Source organism: Euprymna scolopes, chromosome 5 (assembly GCF_053919585.1).
Source record: "Euprymna scolopes isolate OS-2025 chromosome 5, ASM5391958v1, whole genome shotgun sequence".
Lineage (NCBI taxonomy): Eukaryota > Metazoa > Mollusca > Cephalopoda > Sepiida > Sepiolidae > Euprymna > Euprymna scolopes.
In genome coordinates, this window is record NC_136486.1 from 38344625 (window position 1) to 38362927 (window position 18303).

Below are 18303 nucleotides of genomic sequence, written 5' to 3' on the forward strand. Positions count from 1 at the left end.
TTCCTGTGTTGAATATCTATAATGAAGGATTACTGGTGTGAGGATTTTGTAAGTATGGCATGAGGCTTAAAATTACAGATTTTTTTATGATAAGAGTGCCGTATGAGGGCTTAAAGTCCATGTGGCTATTTTTGAGAGAAACAATCCATAAATCTTATAAGCGACTACATGTGTGCATGTGTGTGTACATATCAAAAGAACAGTATTTTGAAATAAAGATATTCAAAAGAAGGTTTGAGTTCTCGCTGAATGTGATGAATTTCCACACTGGATATCGGCCCACGTAAAAACCATGATGGGTGTTTTAACGTCTTCCGAAGACAGAGTTTTCTCGACATGTGATGCACTTGAGAAATCTGGAGAGGAACTGATTTGATTTTGACGGGTAAAACCTTATATACAGGCTTTCTCGAACGTTCCAGTCTACTGTATTACTGCAAGGGAGCATAACATAGTTCTTTTCTTTAATATGTGTAGTTATTGCATCACAACGCCATGTTCCTACGCGTTTTTCATATGTGTGGATATTTCAAAGCCGTAATCACTGTGAAATGTCCCTGCCAGGCATTTATTCTGGCATAGCAGTTGCTACAAATGTCTTTAAAACATTGTCTGATCCAAAAGAGATGATCATTTGACATTAAATTTATATGTAAAACTGATTTTTGTTGTTTTAATATATTGTTACTAGTAGGTCTTTCGGGCTGTTTACATGTAGTCGCCTAAAAAATGGAGAATCTCGTTTTTCTATTTAGGTGAAATAGCATAGAGTGCAGAGCTATTATAAAAATACATTTTCTGTTTTTTTTTTTAACAAGGGAGTCACCATTCATCAAAGCCCGAAGGCCTCTTGAAGATAAGGGGTCAATGAATGTAAAGTGGTAATGCAGTAATCGTTGATGGTGTAAGTTGGGTTTCACAGCAAGTAGTTATTGTGAATTGACAAAAATTTCATAAAATAATTTCATAAGCATTCACTGAATTTTTATGAAATTATTGGCTAATAGTAATATTTACACCTTCAATCTTTTTTTTCCTTTGTGAACCTTTTCAAGGCACAATTAATAAGCCAATACACCCTTCATGAATTTTCTCAAGTTTACTGATGGATATTCAACCACTTGGATTACTATATATATATACAATTGGATTTTCGCTTACCTTTCAACCTCTAACTAACCCATATATTTTGGATTTTACAATGTTTTCTATCTTTCTTCTTCTTACATGGACTTCATGCAGAATATCACTTTGATTTATATATTTCTACATTATATAAAAAAAAAAAAAATGACAACTCTCACATTTTGAAGTGCTAACCAGCAAAATTATAGCCAGCATATAAATATTATATTGCTATTTTTCCTCTGAGCATAAGAGTCATACTTGAAACTCCAGGTAATAAGGAAATTTTAACTTACAACTTATATTCCTTGTAAATGTTGTAAATTCTAATTTACAAAATTTTAATTTTCCTTTTCATATCAATACTCTATCGTAAATATTGAGCATTTTTATCTGTTTTTTAAATTTTTTTTGAATTATATTTTCATCCCAAATAAGGCACATTGTCACTTTGGTGTATGGAGCTACTATCAGGGGCAACAACTACTGGGGTACTATGTAGGGATTTGGGCAGCAAGATGTCGATTCACGTTACACTTGAACTTCTGCACGTCAGTACAGTTGGGGAAGCAGGGACCTGGAATGGAATTCCAAAGTCTAGCGGTTCTGGGGAAGAAACTACTGGAGTAGAAACTCTTTTACATCTAGGGATCTCTACAGTGTAGGGGCGGGATTTAGTTGCCTGTCGGGTTTGTCGAGGGTGTTAACGTCGTGGAGGCACAAGTGCTTGCAGTTCGTCAGAGCATTCACCATTAAAATATTTGTAGAACAGGTAGAGGGATGTAACATTTTGTCGATGGGACAGAGGCTGAAGCTTTTATGCCAGTTCAGGGCCTATCAGATTGGTGACTCTCTTTTGAACCTTGTCTAGGAGCGAGAGACTAGTAGCAGATGCACCAGCCCAAATATAACAGCAGTCCTCCATACATGGGCGAATGGTGGCTTTATAGAGGTACAGGATACTTTCGGGCGTTAGTAGTTTTCTAGCACGGTAGAGAGAGCCTACCTTCTTCGCAGCGGCCCTAGCAATGTTAAGATTGTCTTATAAATATTAGTATTAATATTTATGTAACCACTTTAAGTTTCCAAAATGATTCATTTTGTATACTTTAATTTCTGAACTATATATATATGCATGTGTGTATGTACATGTATATATATCTATGTATAGATACATACATATATGTGTGCATATATGTATGTAGGTATATATATATATATATATATGTTTTTTTTTAGCGATACTTTTTGAATGAATTCAATTTTTTATATGAAAGTGCATTTTTACCTAAATGCGAATTGGGAATAATTTTCCCTTTGACCAATTTGGTACCCCCTAAATGGGGAGCGGCATATATATTATTTTTAAAATATAATTATCCACTGACACGTGTTTCGTCGTCTACGACTCATCAGAGTGGCTGAATCTAGCGATATATATATATATATATATATATATATATATATATATATATATATATATATATATATATATATAATGCTCCCTAACTTAGGTTATATATATATATATAATGCTCCCTAACTTAGGTTGAGCATATTGGGAAGTGATATACAAATTATCATTAGCATATAAAGCGATGCTCTTTGTGTAAACAAATTGAGCTTAGGTATTTGGACAGCGTCAAAACATTGTTAATTCACTGCCAGCATAGCAGCAGCCAAATAGCACAACGGTTAAAAGCTCTGACTGTTATTTGGGCAATTGGAATTCGATCCTGGCTTGAGGTAGTTACTTATCTAGCCACACTGATGAGCTGTGAAACAGCGAAACAGTACTGTATGTGGATGACGATATATATATATATACATGTGTGGGTGTATATATATATGTGTGTGTGTATATATGTGTGTGTGTATATATATGTGTGTGTGTGTGTATGTGTGTGTGTTTTGTGTAGTGCATTAATTATATTTATTTCATTAAACATTTTCCTTTTGATCAATAAATGTACTATAGTATACTCAATTACTTTTTTTATTCTTACCTTTTTATAATAAAGTTGATTCGTGAAATATTCATATTTCAATAGTGGTTGGCGGAGGAAGGGGTACCAAAACATGACCTTATTTCTTTTTTTGTTTTTTTTAATTTTTAGCCCACCTGTCCAATATTTCTGACACACACACACACACATATATATATATATATATATATATATATATATATATATATATATATATATATATATATATATATATATATCATTCTAAATGATTATCTTTAACATGATCATTTAAATCATAAATAGCTTATTTATAGTAATAAAAACATTTTTTCTTAATAAAGAAAAAAAGGAAGCAAAACTACAAGTCTATATGACTATGTGATTCTACTAATAACTATGGTATCTATTATCAATTTCGTTGGAAGCAAATTTATTTAAGTTTTCTTTTAAATTCTTTTTTTCTATTTCTCTATTTTATTAAAAAAAAAAATCACTTAGTTTAATTACTTATGATAGGTAGAGTGTGTTTCTTCCAGCAATCCGCCTTTTTGTGTCGTTCAAAATGAAGACAGTGCGTCGGTGTGACGTCACAGCCAATCAGAACAGTTCGCCAAGAAAAGCGCGGAATTTAGATATTTTATCCCAGCCGCCATGTCGAGCGTCTATAGTCAGCTTATTTATTTAGATAGTTTCTTCTTGTAAATACCAAGGAAGGAAATCGGCTGGGAGATTAAAAAAAATCTTATCACATTGTAATCTGGTATGGAATTATTGTTTATGTCTTCTACGATCGATCGGGATGAGTGAGCCTCGTATGTTTAGGTAAGTTATTGTTAGTGACATCAATTCACGATGTCAATGAATGACATCATTTTTTTTTTCTTTTTAAACAAGTAAATGATCGTTGTGTTTTGTTGTGATCGTTATTAATTTGATTTATTTTTTCTCATAGATTTAAGACAAAATGCGTTTCTGCTTTCAATAAAGTTTATCCTTGTCTACACTTTCACACATGCTATGTTAACTTAACCTACTCAAGCAAAAGCAGTCAAGCACTTGCTTTCTTTCGTTTGTCGTTTATTAATTTTTTCAGCGTCCAAAATTCTCTTTCTTTGACAAATACCTCACTGGATTTAAAATTGCATTGTAATTTAAGATGTCGTAACAAAGTAAAAACATATACAGATTTTTATATCGATTCCGTTTTTTTTTTTTAAGCGGTCTTAGTATTTTTTTTATATTTTAGAGAGAGATTTACTACGTTTAAAATTGCTATATGTTTTGTATTACTTCCCCTAATATTAGCGTTAGCAAAACAAATACAAATTTTCTTTAAAAATATCTATATTGAATTAAATATTTATAAATGTTTTACTTTGTGACATTTTAAATTTCAACGTAATTTTAAATCTACAAATCGTATATAGAATGATTTTTTTTTAAATAGAATTTGGAACGCTAAAAATGTACACAACCATTGCTTTCTTTTTGTACTAATTGTAAATGTGATTTTCTTTTTTTCTTTCTTTTGATTTAAAATCTGTGAGGACGCTTATTTAAATTATTTACCACTAAAAAGCATTCAAGATTTTATTTTCATTTATTTTTACTACGACTGATTTCTATAATAATAAAAAAAAGTTGCGATTACAATTTTGGCTTTATTATTCTTGAGCAACTGCATTATTTCGTCTCGTTTTCGGTTGTCAACTTTGGCGGTTTTCTCGTTGTTACTAAATTTAGTTGTTTGTGTGTGTGTGTGTTTTTTTTTCTTTATTACTTCATAAATCGCGAAAAAATAAGTCATATAAAAGCTATTCATCTTGGTAGATTTACAAAAAATAATTACAATGGTTTTGAAATGTTAAAGCTAAAGGTACTCCAAGACAGGGGGCATCTTTTTAGGAGGAGGCCAAAGAAAAAAAGTACTAAGTTGAAAAGTGACATACAAAAGAGAAAAAGAACGATTGTTATTTCATAACATATGAGGGAGCTGAGGAACAAATAAATAAAATCAATATTTTAAACAGAAATTAATTCAATTTGTAATACATTTTTTTATCACAGTTTATATATATATATATATATATATATATTTAAATAAATTTTTTAAAACTATTTACCCGGCGTTGCCTAGGCTAGAGACAAATAAAATAATCACGTTAATTTTTTTTTTTTTTTTTTTTTTTTTTGCTAGGATTAAAAAAAAAAGAAATTTTTAATCGTCCTTTTATTTTAATAAATATTCAACTTTTATGAATGTTTTTTTTTTCTTTTTTTTTTTTTTCTTTACATTACGGCAAGCGAGATTTTTATTTTGTTAATGTAGAGATTTATTAGTGAACCAATATTTAATATATATTTCTGCACGAAAATAAAAGTGAGTAATTAGGTTTATACTGCGTTTTGGGTGGGAACAAAATGTACCTATTCTGATACTACACTTCATCTTTTCTCTCTTCATTCAGTGAAAGAGGAATCCTTCTAGACTAAGACATGTTGTCCTAATTCATAGGAGTGTATCTTTTTGGAAACTGAATTTGTTATTTATAATTCAACTTAATTTTTTAAAAAATGTTTTTAATGCAGGAAAATCTTTATGTACGTATGAGTTACGGAACGAAGATATCATAATCTAAAAATTACCTTAATTGATCAAATAGTTTCATTTTTAACTAAAAAAAAAAAAAATTTTATGAGTAAGCAGAAAGAGAGAGAGAGAGAGACAGGCTGTCTCGAGTCTCCATCTTAAAAATTAAAAAAAGGGCAGAGAAGTCCACAATAATTCTAACTTATGAGATCCGCATTGTAATCCTACCGATTTTACATTAATCGTTTTAAAATTTTTTTCTTTATAAAAATAAAATTACTTGATGATCAATTTATGTGATTTTTTGAATATGACATTTTCCGTTCCGTGACGGGTATGTATGTACATCATGAAGATTTTTCTGTAGTGTTATCTAAAGAACCATTGGATGTTCTCCACATTTAAAACCGATCCCGTGTCACGTAAATACAGGTTCCTTATGAAGAACTTGCTACGTTTTTGTATTGCATATTTATATTTCAAATATGTTTATTAAATTTTATGCAAGATAAATTTTGATTTACTTTCTTCACAATTTATATTTCTGAGAAATAATAAAAGTGAAACGGATAGATAGACAGTCATAGCTAGATTAAGAGAAATAAATTCACTTTTTCTCGGAAACTATTGAATCGATCTGGCTGAAATTTTGTATGAACCTTTATAAGGTGCAGCGAACTGAGTATTGTGATATTCGCTTCTATACACAGTTAGATTTAGACACCACAATACCACATGTACTCTAAAAGTTTGACGTATTGCAGTCACTCATTTTAACTTTTGCTAGTTTTAACAGGTTCCAGATGGGTTATATTGTGTTTTTTTTTTCGTCATTTATAACTTTTTTTTTTTTTTTTTGCATGACAGTGACATATTAGCAACAGAGACGAGTTATTGACCCCTTTTCTTCGTAAGAGAAATGACATCTAGCGGCCATTATGTGAACCTTAAATATAGACAAGTGTTTACGATAACGCAAAATATATATAGGAAAATCAGATCATACGGTATTATACTTAACATAATTAAATCCTTCTTAGATAAGAGAAAAATCCAGGTTGTCCTCGATGGTCGTACATCTAAACAATATGATATAAATGTGGAAGTGCCTCCGGGGTCTATCCTTGGACCTCTATTATTCTTAATATTCATAAATGACCTCCCTGGCAAAATTGTCTGAGATGGGTATATATGCTGATGACACCATGCTCTATAACAGACACGACAGGAAAACAAATGAACACATATCTAAAGAAATGGCTGAAACAATAGCAATGGCCAAAGACTCTTTATCTGAAAGTACATCTTTTAAACTCCTCGGCCTAACGTTCACAGGAAACATGAGTTGGAACAATTACATTGAGAGCATTGCCAGGACCGCTGCGAAAACAGTAGGTTCTCTCTACCGTGCCAGAAAGCTACTAACACCCGAAAGTATCCTGTACCTCTATAAAGCCATCATTCGCCCATGTCTGGAGTATTGTTGTCATAAGTCTCTCACCCCTAGACAAGGTTAAAAAAAGAGTCGCCAACCTAATAGGTCCTGAAGTCCTGAACTGTCATCTAAGCTTCAGCCTCTGTCCCATCGACGAAATGTAGTATCCCTCTGCTTGTTCTACAAGTACTTTAACGGTAAATGCCCCAAAGAACTGCAAGCACTTATACCCCTTCGACGTAAATACCCCCGACAAACCCGAAAAGCAGCAAAATCCCACCCCTTCACAGTTGAGATCCTTAGATGTAAGAGAGCCTTCTACTCCAGTAGTTTCTTCCCCAGAACCACTAGACTTTGGAATTCCCTTCCGGGTTCTTGCTTCTCCAACTGTACTGACATGCAGAAGTTCAAGTGTAACGTGAACCGACATCTTGCTGCCCAACTCCCCATATAGTACTCCTGTAGCTTATGTCCTTGATAGTAGCCCCCTTCATCAAAGTGGCAATGTGCCTTGTTTGGGGTGAAAATGTAATGAAAAAAAACCCACAAAAGTATATGAAAATCGAAACATTAAAAAAATGTATCAAAATATAATTTTAATGTATTAATATTTCTTTTCAATGAGTGATTTAATGTATGAAAATATAATTTTAGTTTGTCAATGTAGCAAAATAGAATTTTAAAAACATGAAACATTTATAGAAACTTAAGAATATTTTTTTTTTCTTTTGTACAGAAAGATTGTATAAAAGTGTAGCAAAATAGAATTTTAGTTTGCACGCATTTTTAGATCAGGGAGAGTTATCGACCCCTGTTCTTTGGCTTACAAGTGACATCTGTTGGCGGTTCGTGAATACGCTCGCCTCGTGTCACTGTTATGCAGAAATGCTTTTTTTTTTTTTTTTTAAATTTTTTATATATATGTCATTATATTATATATATTGTAATTCATTGCGCTTCTTGACATGCGTGAAAAATTGTTTTATTTTAATTTTTTTCCCTTATTTGTCTTATGACTATTTGCATCTTATTTTTTATATTCACGATGTTTCTACTGATGTAAACCCCGAACTAGAGAATCTTATTCCTGCCACGGGAGTAGATTATTCTCATTTCCTCTTCTATGGACACTTACGCTTAACAATCAGTTCTAAGTGACCACTCCTACTTACTATCTTCCCCACGAGGGCAGATATATACAGGATCGTTTTTAATGTGGTGGAAATTCAGCCCCCCCCCCAATGACACTGGTTGGGATAATAAAAAGTCTCAATCTAGAAAGACGCTGACTGAGAAGAAGCACCAGAACAACCACATCTTAACTCTAACCAAAAGTCCATGGATATCTCTACTACGGCTGATATATAATAACGAATTGTAGGTACATGCAAACTGAATAGCCGATGCTCAAAATGTATAAACATTTTGGCCTTCTTGTAGTTTAGATAAACCAAAATACAGGGACATATTTTGGAGGTTTGTTTGTTTCACCACCTGTAAGAATGTAATTTGATTGTCGATTGAAATCGACGTAAATTACTGTAAAAGAATTTAAAAATTAAAATGAAACAATATTGAAATTGGCGTAATAAAATTAAAGTGAAATATTAGAAAACAATATATTTTAGTAAATGATTATTAAATTCAAAAATATTTTATTTAATGATTTGGTGCTTATGCATTTTTGATACCGCGGTATTTTTAGAGTTTTTTTTTTTTTTTTTTTCCAGATAAAATTCAAGTTTCACGTATCTTTTTTTTTAATTATTAAATTGTTAGGTGAACATACAGAATAGTTTTCAAAATAACATTAGTTTAGAACGGTAACAAAGATGCACAAGTACCAATGATTTTTATTAAATAGGCGTAACGGAAAAAGAACCGTCCCGGTGCGAATAAAAACCGGTGTAAGGTGAAAATCTCGCATCATCCTGAAAATGTTTCGCCATTAGACCACAACGAGACGGGGTTGCATGCATGTTCTAGTTAAAAAGTATGCTGTAAATGAATATCACAGTAATGTCCTATTTTACCGTCGGAAAAAAAATTCCAAAAATATTCAATTCAAACAAAAATTGAATACAAAGTTTAATTGTATTAAAAAAAAAACGTTGAGTAAAAACATCTGACAATTCAACGAGTATGTGATACAAATAATATTTCTGTTTAGTTTACAGTTAATGTGTTGGTTTAAATACGTTATTTTGAATAATTATAGTCATAAACTTTTTCCGAAGTTAAATGAAATGGATAAGATAGATGAGAGAGAGGTGGGGGGGGGTAAGTCATAAAAACTAGTTTCCAAATTTTTTTTAATCTGAAAGTTAAGTAATCTGATATATATTTTTTTTTTTTTTAATCTAAAAGTAATCGATGAGATTAACGTGAATAAAGAAAAAAAAAATGTGAATTGAAATTTAGATCATGTAGGGCCAGGGGTCAATTTCCTAAACTAGGGATGGCCAAAACGAAAGGATGGAGTTTGTATTTTTTGACGGAGTCTCATTAAAAATCTATCAAAAATCAAGTAATTATCCAATCGATACGAAATTTTCACCAATTATTAAGTGAAGAATTACCTTTATAATGGTGTGCTTTTTTTCATGCTCGCTATATATATATATATTTTTTTTTTTTTTGTCTATCCCCCTCCCCCTTTCTTTATTTTATGCTTAAAATAATCAGCCGAAACTCGACAAAATATATTGTATTGTGGGAAGGGTGAGGATTGTAGATAAAAAACAATAAAAAATAAAAACTGAGCACGTATCAGATTTTAAGGTTTAAAATCCGAATTTTGAATGCATTTAAGTTTCATCCATTGTGTTTTGAAGTGTGAAATTCGTTGAATATGCTAATAATTATTCTTTCAGATTAGCAAAAAAAAAGAAGAAAAAATATATATTCATTATTTTTACGAAAAACACTTATTTTAAATCTTTGAAAAATAAATTTTCTTTTAGCGAGCCCAATATTGCTAATATACCATTAAATAGGAAATGTTTTGAAGAATCAATACTAAAAAAGAAAAACATTAATAAATAATTGCGCATTTTGCTAAAAATACGATAATTTGGGGGGGGGCAATTTGTCTTTATGTGATATTTCTTCACCTATGGAAGACCATAAAGGCCTAAAAGCAGTTCGTATTTACAAGCAGTTGTTATCTCCCCTTTTCCTTTTTGCTTTGACTTGCACTTGACTTAGTGTGGAGGACTTGCATCTACCATACTATCTCGTCCAGAAACACTTGATCCTGATGGCAAGACAGGGTCCAGACGAACACGCATGATACTAGATGCAGTAATTGTTTCCAACACATACGGCGCCTAGCATTCCCAAAATGGTCACCCATCTGGTACTGGCCAGCCTCATTGTTGCTTAACTTCGGGGGTTACGTAGGCAACAAATATGTATCGTTTATGAAAAAAAGTAGACACGGCCAAAAAATGGAAAAATAAAGTAGCTTTTAAAATAAATTAAAATCCATTACTCTTGAGCAACCTTTCCCCCCCCCCCCCAGAAAGATAAAAGCCTGAATTTTGTATGAAAAGTAGAATAATATAAAACTTTTTTTTTACTATTTTTTAATAGAATTTAAAATTTTCCAAAACCACATCATTCACCAAAGTTAAGCAACAATGAGGCTGGCCAGTACTAGATGGGTGACCATTTTGGGAATGCTAGGTGTCATATTTGTTTAAAACAACTCCTGCATCTAGTATCACGCTTGATCCACTGTAGGTGAATCAACAAGAAATTGCCGAAAGAAATTATTGTATTTTTAGCAAAATGTGCAATTATTTATTTTTATCCCCCCCCCCCAGTTGTTTGTTTGCTTTTATTTATAATCCTCCCCCTATACATTTTGCTCAGTTTCGGCTAATTATTTTAAGCATGTACCCACAAATAAAGAGAGGGGGGTTGTAGGCAAAAAAACTATTATTATAAATATCGATTATGAAAAAAAAAAAAAAGTACACTATTATAAAGTTTATTCTTCACTTAATCTTTTTTTCACATATGTGAAAATTTCGTATTGATTGAATAATTAGTTGATTTTTGGTAGATTTTTAAAGAGAGACTTTGTCAAAAAATACTTACTTTCTCCTTCCGTTTTGGCCGTGCCTAGAAAAATGAATTTTAAATTCTATTAAAACTAATAGAAAAAGTTTTATATTCTGCTTTGCATATGAAAAATTCAGGCTTTTATCTTTCTGGAAAAAAAAGTTGTTCAAGAATAATGGATTTAAAAAAAAAACAACTTAGTCCTTTTTTTTTTTTTTTTTTTTTTTTTTTTTTTTTTTTTTGGTCGTGCCTATCCTAAACGTCCACCTTTTTGGATTACATTTTTTGCATAATTTTTATATGTAAAATTCTAATATTTTCCTAGCATAAATGACTGTAACTTTTAGTGTAATTTAATTTTTATAAAATCCTGAAAAATAAAAGTGTTGAAGAAATTTAAAAGCAGAAACATAAAAATAATTAAATCCAAAAATGGTAAAAATTATACAAATGTTCACAATAGAAATGTAAGGATGCACGAGTGGGGGGGGGCAGTACTCCCTACCTCCCTCCAACTACCTGACATAATTTTCAAACAACCTTTTGACTTTCTGGCATTTTAGGCTTCCATAGAATTCAATGCTTAGACAACTTTTTTTTGTTTGTGTGAAACCAGAATCTCTAGCTTTTGGGAGCTAATTAAGCTATTTTTGGTACAAACAAGTTTTGTTTTAATTATTTAATTTAATATCTTAGGATTTTACTTTGAAATAGACCCATAAAAATGATATTTATCTTTCTAGGGATTTTTATAATGAATTTATTTAACTTCAAAATTTAGCTGAACTTGTCAATTTCCAAATGTCGCCGTGAAAGCATTTTTCATTATAACTTTTTTTTACATGTACAAATATTTTTTCTTTTTGGAAATTAACTTTAGGCTTTAACCGTTCAAATACAATCAAAAAGTAATCAGAAACCTATAAAAAAAAATGACAAAAATCGGCTTTCAAAACTATGCCCCCCCCCCACCGATCATTTTTCCACCATTAATGCTCATACTTAAAACAAAAATTAGTGCTTGTTAAGATAGAATCGATAGATCGATTTTTTTTTTTTTTTTTTTTTTTTTTTTTTTTTTTTTTTGTGTAAAAAAAACAAGTCGTACTGAAATTTCATGGTGATACTTATTCGATGGATTTCTATCAGTATTTTATCTATTTTTCGAGTTTTGAGTGATTATCGAAACTGAAAACAACAACTTGTTCTACCTTAGCAACTCTGTACTACTTGTGTTCCAAAGTAGGTAAACGCTTTAAAATAAGTTAAAACATTAAAACCTTATCTAGGTAGGTAAACGGATAACTTATCTTGCTTTTGAGAACATTTATTCGTTATACTAGCATGGATATTCAGTGTTGCCAGGGTCGACATGATGTTCAGTTTGGACACACCTGCTATACTAAGGATAGTGAGCAGTTTTTCATTATTATATGTCAACTCCATCGTTACTCCAACAAAAATTTCAAAAATAAATGAAGGGATGAAAACATGAAAATGTAATCGCCCCCGAAAAGAAGTATGTGGCAAACTCTCCACCAGATATTTTGGCAGAAGGAATATGAAGAGAGGCTATTCTCCGGATATTGAGCATGTTTTTATGACTATATACCAGTTTAAGCGAATTTCTTTGTTGCCTCAGTCGAGAAAGATTTGTTTTACAGTTTATTGCAACGCAAACAAACTGTAATACCTAAGTAGAATTTTTGTTAATCGAAATACACGTTTTTATATTACAAAAATGATGAGTTATAACTTTTTTTATTATTAAAAGAAAAAAAAATTAGCAGTTATGATGTCAAAAAATTTGAAAAAAAAAAGAAAAAATGGTAAAAAAATGTAAATGATTTTTTTTTTTAAATAAAGAATCGTAGTTGAATTAGATTGTTTATTTTAAACTAAAAATCCACTAGACCACAACGTTAATCGAAAATTATTTTATTTAAACTAATTCCAAAAATAACGTTTGAAAGTTTGTGTGAATTATTTTTAGTTTGATTATCTGCATATATAATAAAAACAATAACATACTGCTATTTAATAAAATCGACTTTTCTTAATGTGATATGCAAATGAGGTCACCTTTTAATCGTATATTTTGCAAGAATCCTACAATGTATAGGAATGAATGAAATAATAAAGTAATGAACCTTTTGTATATATTAATCAAATTGTGAACAAACAAACAAACAGGAATGCGAATTTATATATAGATATTTATTTTTTTTACCACTTTGTTTGCTATCTATTGTAAAGCATATCCCAAACAATAAATTTGTGGATGTTAATCTGCAGTGGTGCAATTAAAGGGTTCCGTTCAAAATTCCACAGAATCCCAAATTCAATTGATTAATTTTTTCTAACTTGCATAAAACTGTCTGATTGCAATACTGGTTGATTCTTCATTTTCAACAATAAAAATAAATATAAGTCATGAGTGGGATCGAACTCTTTCTTGTAGTGACTATATTAAGTGAAAAATCATCTCTTTATTCTATTGTTTTTATGTTGAGACACTCCATGCTTTTGGATTGTTTGAACTACTGTTCTTCTCTTGAATGTTATTATCACAAACTTTTGGTTGATATAACCTCCGACTTTCTTCGGGTGTATTATGTCGAACTCTGGAATGGTTACGTAGCACAACAAATAAAGTTGTGAGGTATAATCAATTCTAAGTGATGGTTTTTGAGGGTTCAATCCCCATCGGGCAATATTAACTAAAAAATAAAATTTACAGTACTTAAAAATTCTATCCGATCATGATTGATTGAACAAGAACAATATACCTCTGTGTTAAATAAAGTTTTGTTCAAACTTATATTCAGGTTTCCAAGATTACAGAGGTGGATGCTTGTTTGTTAATCTATAGTCGACAAATCAAATTTTTAAATATATCGTTTTAAGCAAAAAAGAATATTACATACTTAACTGCCATGTCCAAAATAGTAATATATCTAAAAATTATGAAAATTCATCAAATAGAACAGCTGCTATTATGTTTTAGTTATAAAAAAAAGAAAAAAAGTCTGTCGCCATAGACAACAAATACTGCAGCCATGACGCAAGTAATCTAAAATATTCCCTTTTGGGTTATGTCCCCTGCTTTTAGCCTCTTACTGCCTACTTTATAACATCTATGAAAAATTACTTTTAGCTATAAATAAGTTTCTACTCGATGATTTTTCATAATTTTTGGGTGTATTACTATTTTCGACATGACAATTAAGCATGTAATATTGTTTTTGCTTAAAACAACATATTTTAAAAAATCGATCTGTTGCCTAGCTTAACAAGTACCCAAAGATGCAACTGAAGAATGTTGGGAGTTACGTTGGTCGAAACACTGTGAATATCACAACTAAGATGAGAATAGTAGCCCAAAACATAAAATACATATACTGTTTTAAAAATAAAATATTTGTTGTGAATTATGAGAAATTCAATCTCACATAATTTAGGACTTCTGGCAGAGAAGAAAATTCAGCGATATTTATGGGTAAACTGTTCTCGTCAGTACAGGGACTATTGAAGAACATACACGATATGATTTTTTTGTTCATGACATTAAGGCAAGGTAAAGGAGACACAGGCCAGTCAATGATATATCTATTTAACCAATTGGGACCCTGTACCCAAAAATCGAATAATTGTTCAAACTTAGAGGAGATAAGGCTTCTAATTAACAAATCTGCAGGGTTTTCTGATGAAGGAACATATTTGAACTGAGGGAATTCTAGATTGAAATCATCTAGCATTTTTTTAACGTTCAGTACATGGTTCTCCACAAAAATGTTTTTCTTAGTCCCTTTTCCATTTAAAACCCAGGATAGGGCCACTTGGGCATCAGATACAAGAAAAATAGAAATTTGAGAAAGAAGACCACGCTTCGTGTTGACTTCAGCGTCTATCACAGTAGGGGCCAGTCTAACCATGTCTAGACTAGGGGAATAATGATACTCTAAGACTTTTTCAAAGGTAGGAAGAGGGGAAGTAAAGGCCCCATCTATCATTTTGTTCTGCGGGTAGTGCAGTTGGAATTACAGGACCGAAGATTGAACCCTGTATCCTTTAATCTTTCGCGTACGGTATTGTACACTGCAAGGAGGGATTCGTAATCATGCTCAGTAGTGACCAAATTATCCACATAAAAAATGGTGATCATTATGGATGAAAACTCATCAGTCATATCTCTCAGCATGAAGCTTGAGTATGTAACTGAAGATGAAGAGGCTGGCATTGAAGCTAAAAATGATTGAATTGTACCTATAGATAAACAATTTCTCAGTAATTTTGAGAAACAGAATCTGTTTTTATCCTGCTCAGATCGCAGTTGAATTTGTAAGAAAGTAAGTCCCGAAAGGACAGTTATTTTTTATGAAGGCCAATAATAAGTTGAGCAGCTGGGCTGTGAAGTTCACACCAGTATACGCTGCATTGTTAATGGCCCCCCCCCCCCCCCGCTATTTTAAAGAACAATTAAAGACAGGACAGATTTTTATGGTGACTCCAAGGCCCTCCTTATATACGGGTTTATGAAGAATCCAACAGTCAGGATTTGTCATACTCACCAGGAGTAACGGAGAAAGGTTCAACGATACCTATTTGTTCATAATCTTCGAACACTTGGAAATATTCGTTGTATAAATCTTGTTTCTCTAAAGAAACAGCTACCCTCTGCATAATCTTCGGAGAAGGCACATAATTAGTCTACTCAAGTTAACTAGTCCCAGGGCAGATCCACATAATATTTCCCATCTTTTAGCATGATGTTTTTTTTTTAATTCAGCTATCTTTGCTTCATCATGCAAAAACAGTTTAGCATTTTAATTGATTCCAACGTTCTACTAAAGATTCTTAAAAAAATGGACCAAGAGTGTTCAAATAAGAGGGAATAGGATTTCCACCAAATGTGAAGAACAAACAGGTAATAATTGGCAAACTTGATCAAAGGGGGGCAACTTAGTTTCCTCATTTGATTTGGGCTTCAAAAAATTACACCCATATCCAAAGGGTATAATTCTATTCAAAATTTTCCAAGCAGTCCCATTAAGATATTTAACCATGCAGAAATTTTTTATTCACTGAATTAAGTCCAGGCTGATAAGACCATGTAGCACATTGCCATTTAGATCCTTATATCCATGACAGTTATGTTAGACGTAATCTCGTCAAATTTGTCAACTTGAAATTTCAACTTAAGACTGTCCGTAAATAGGGCAGCTAAAAAAAAGGGTTTCTGTGAACCCAATTTTATGAAGACCTCGAGTTCCAGGAGGTTCATAAACTTCATTCCTATAAACGTATTCACAGGTATAATTACAGGTCTAGATACTAAATTTTCCCTAGATTTCAGTTCCCGCAAAATAATCTGTGAGAAGAAAGATTTTTGACTCCCAGGATCCAAAATGCAATGGAAAAACACTGGAGGTCTTTTTCCTTTTAAGGACATTCTGATAACAGGGTATATACAATTATTCCTATTAGATAAGGTAGTCCTTTCTACAAAGGACGTTGGGCACATTACAGAAAAATTAGTCCTTAACCCACAAATAGTGCAAGGGTAGGGAAATCCCTTCTTTCCCTTACCGAGTGACCACCAAGACACTTAGTACATAATTGAAGCTCTTTGACTCGTAAAACTTGAATCGTGAGAAGAATGTTTGGAGCAGTCCTTAACAGTATGGTGTACTAATTTACACAATTTACAAGTTTTATACTGATCACCAGTGTTATTAATAAGTTTGGGGAATTCAAGCCCCTTTTACGATTAATGGTCTTATTTCCGGAGCTGGCCGCTATATTGTGTTGAACTTCAGAGGAAGAAGAAAATGGTGATTTGGGCAGGAAACTTTCTCACTTTTTATATTCAAAGGTGCTGCTTGTAGAAATTCTATTGTGTCAAAAAAATTAGACATGATAGATAAAAACGAAGGATAATGTTCTTTTGTTCATGACATTAATAGGGAATTTACGGAACAGTATATGAGCAACCATTGTGCCAGAAGTAGAGCTCTGTAGAAGTCCGTTCTTCAAGTCCAGTTTAATTTGTTAAAAGGTTTTGAGTTCCTCCAATTCTGTTATCTGCACCATCTGAGGAATTATTTCCTCCAATATTTGATCTTTGATAAGAGAAGGATTCAGAAATTTTCCCCTTAAACAATGTAAAGCAACAATATAATTGTCAGGGGTGACATCCATATTAGAGATTAAGTCAAAGGCCCTTCAACTTAGATTTAAGGAGAAGCAATTTATCTGCTTCTCTCAAATTGGTGGTACAGAAATCAAATCTGAGGAAAGTTCTAAATTTGAAATTTTCGGGTTATGGAGACCCACTAAAACTTGGACAGTGAAGGATTTTCCCGTAAGCCATTTTTTTAAGCCATTTCACTGTGTTTAAAATTTGACATTTCTTAGCCTCAGTTTTGGCAAATAAGTCTTTAGCAGCTGACACTGTGAAATTAAAATGTCACACAGGCTGAGAACAAATGCAAATTACCGACAACAAATTAGCATGAATGAATAAAGGCAATAAAAGGACTTCTGCTAAACCCCATCAATATGCAAGATATAACGAGAAAATAAAGGAAGGAATAAACTTTAATCCCCTGAAATTGAAAATCCATTTTAATTTCAAATAAACAAGGCAGTTAATTAATCTGAAAGTAAAAAAAAAAAATTTGCATCTTCATGGTAAATGGATCCATTTAATTATGATTCCAAAGGAAAGGGGTTGGTTAGTTCCACTGAACAGTTAATTTCCCTATCAATATTTTTAGCTGATTTAAAAGAGATAATATTATGTCAAAGAATGAAACCCAATTAGTTAGATAGAATAGTCTCACTGAGAAGAGAACAGAGGGCTCCAATTACCCTTAAATTAATGAGTCCATGAATGCTTGAAGGAGAGACCTAAACAACATCCTTCCAGTAAGAAATATATGCACGAACTGAAGTTTTTCAGTTTAAACATCCCGTGCACGCAGGGTTCAAATTTAAATCAACCATTCAAAGGCTGTAATAAAGCATGACATCAAATTTGCAAAAAAAAAAAAAATTCCTTCGTTTCCCGTGTTTCTTTGTCTTTCTCGAAAAATAAAGTGAAACTAATCGAAGCA

General features: G+C 31.8%; 1 protein-coding gene across 2 annotated transcripts in view; it reads left to right on the top strand.

The window, feature by feature from the left end:
• The first annotated feature begins 3694 nt into the window (after positions 1–3694).
• LOC145276782 (transcriptional activator Myb-like) overlaps positions 3695–18303 on the top strand; it is a 133778-nt gene continuing 119169 nt past the window's right edge. The window contains exon 1 of one of the 2 annotated variants that reach the window (XM_080128061.1): positions 3695–3914. In XM_080128061.1, coding sequence (XP_079984187.1) covers positions 3892–3914 — 23 coding nt within the window. In that variant the 5' untranslated portion in view covers positions 3695–3891. The remainder of the gene's footprint in view (positions 3915–18303) is intronic. The other variant, XM_080128065.1, reaches the window with a different exon arrangement.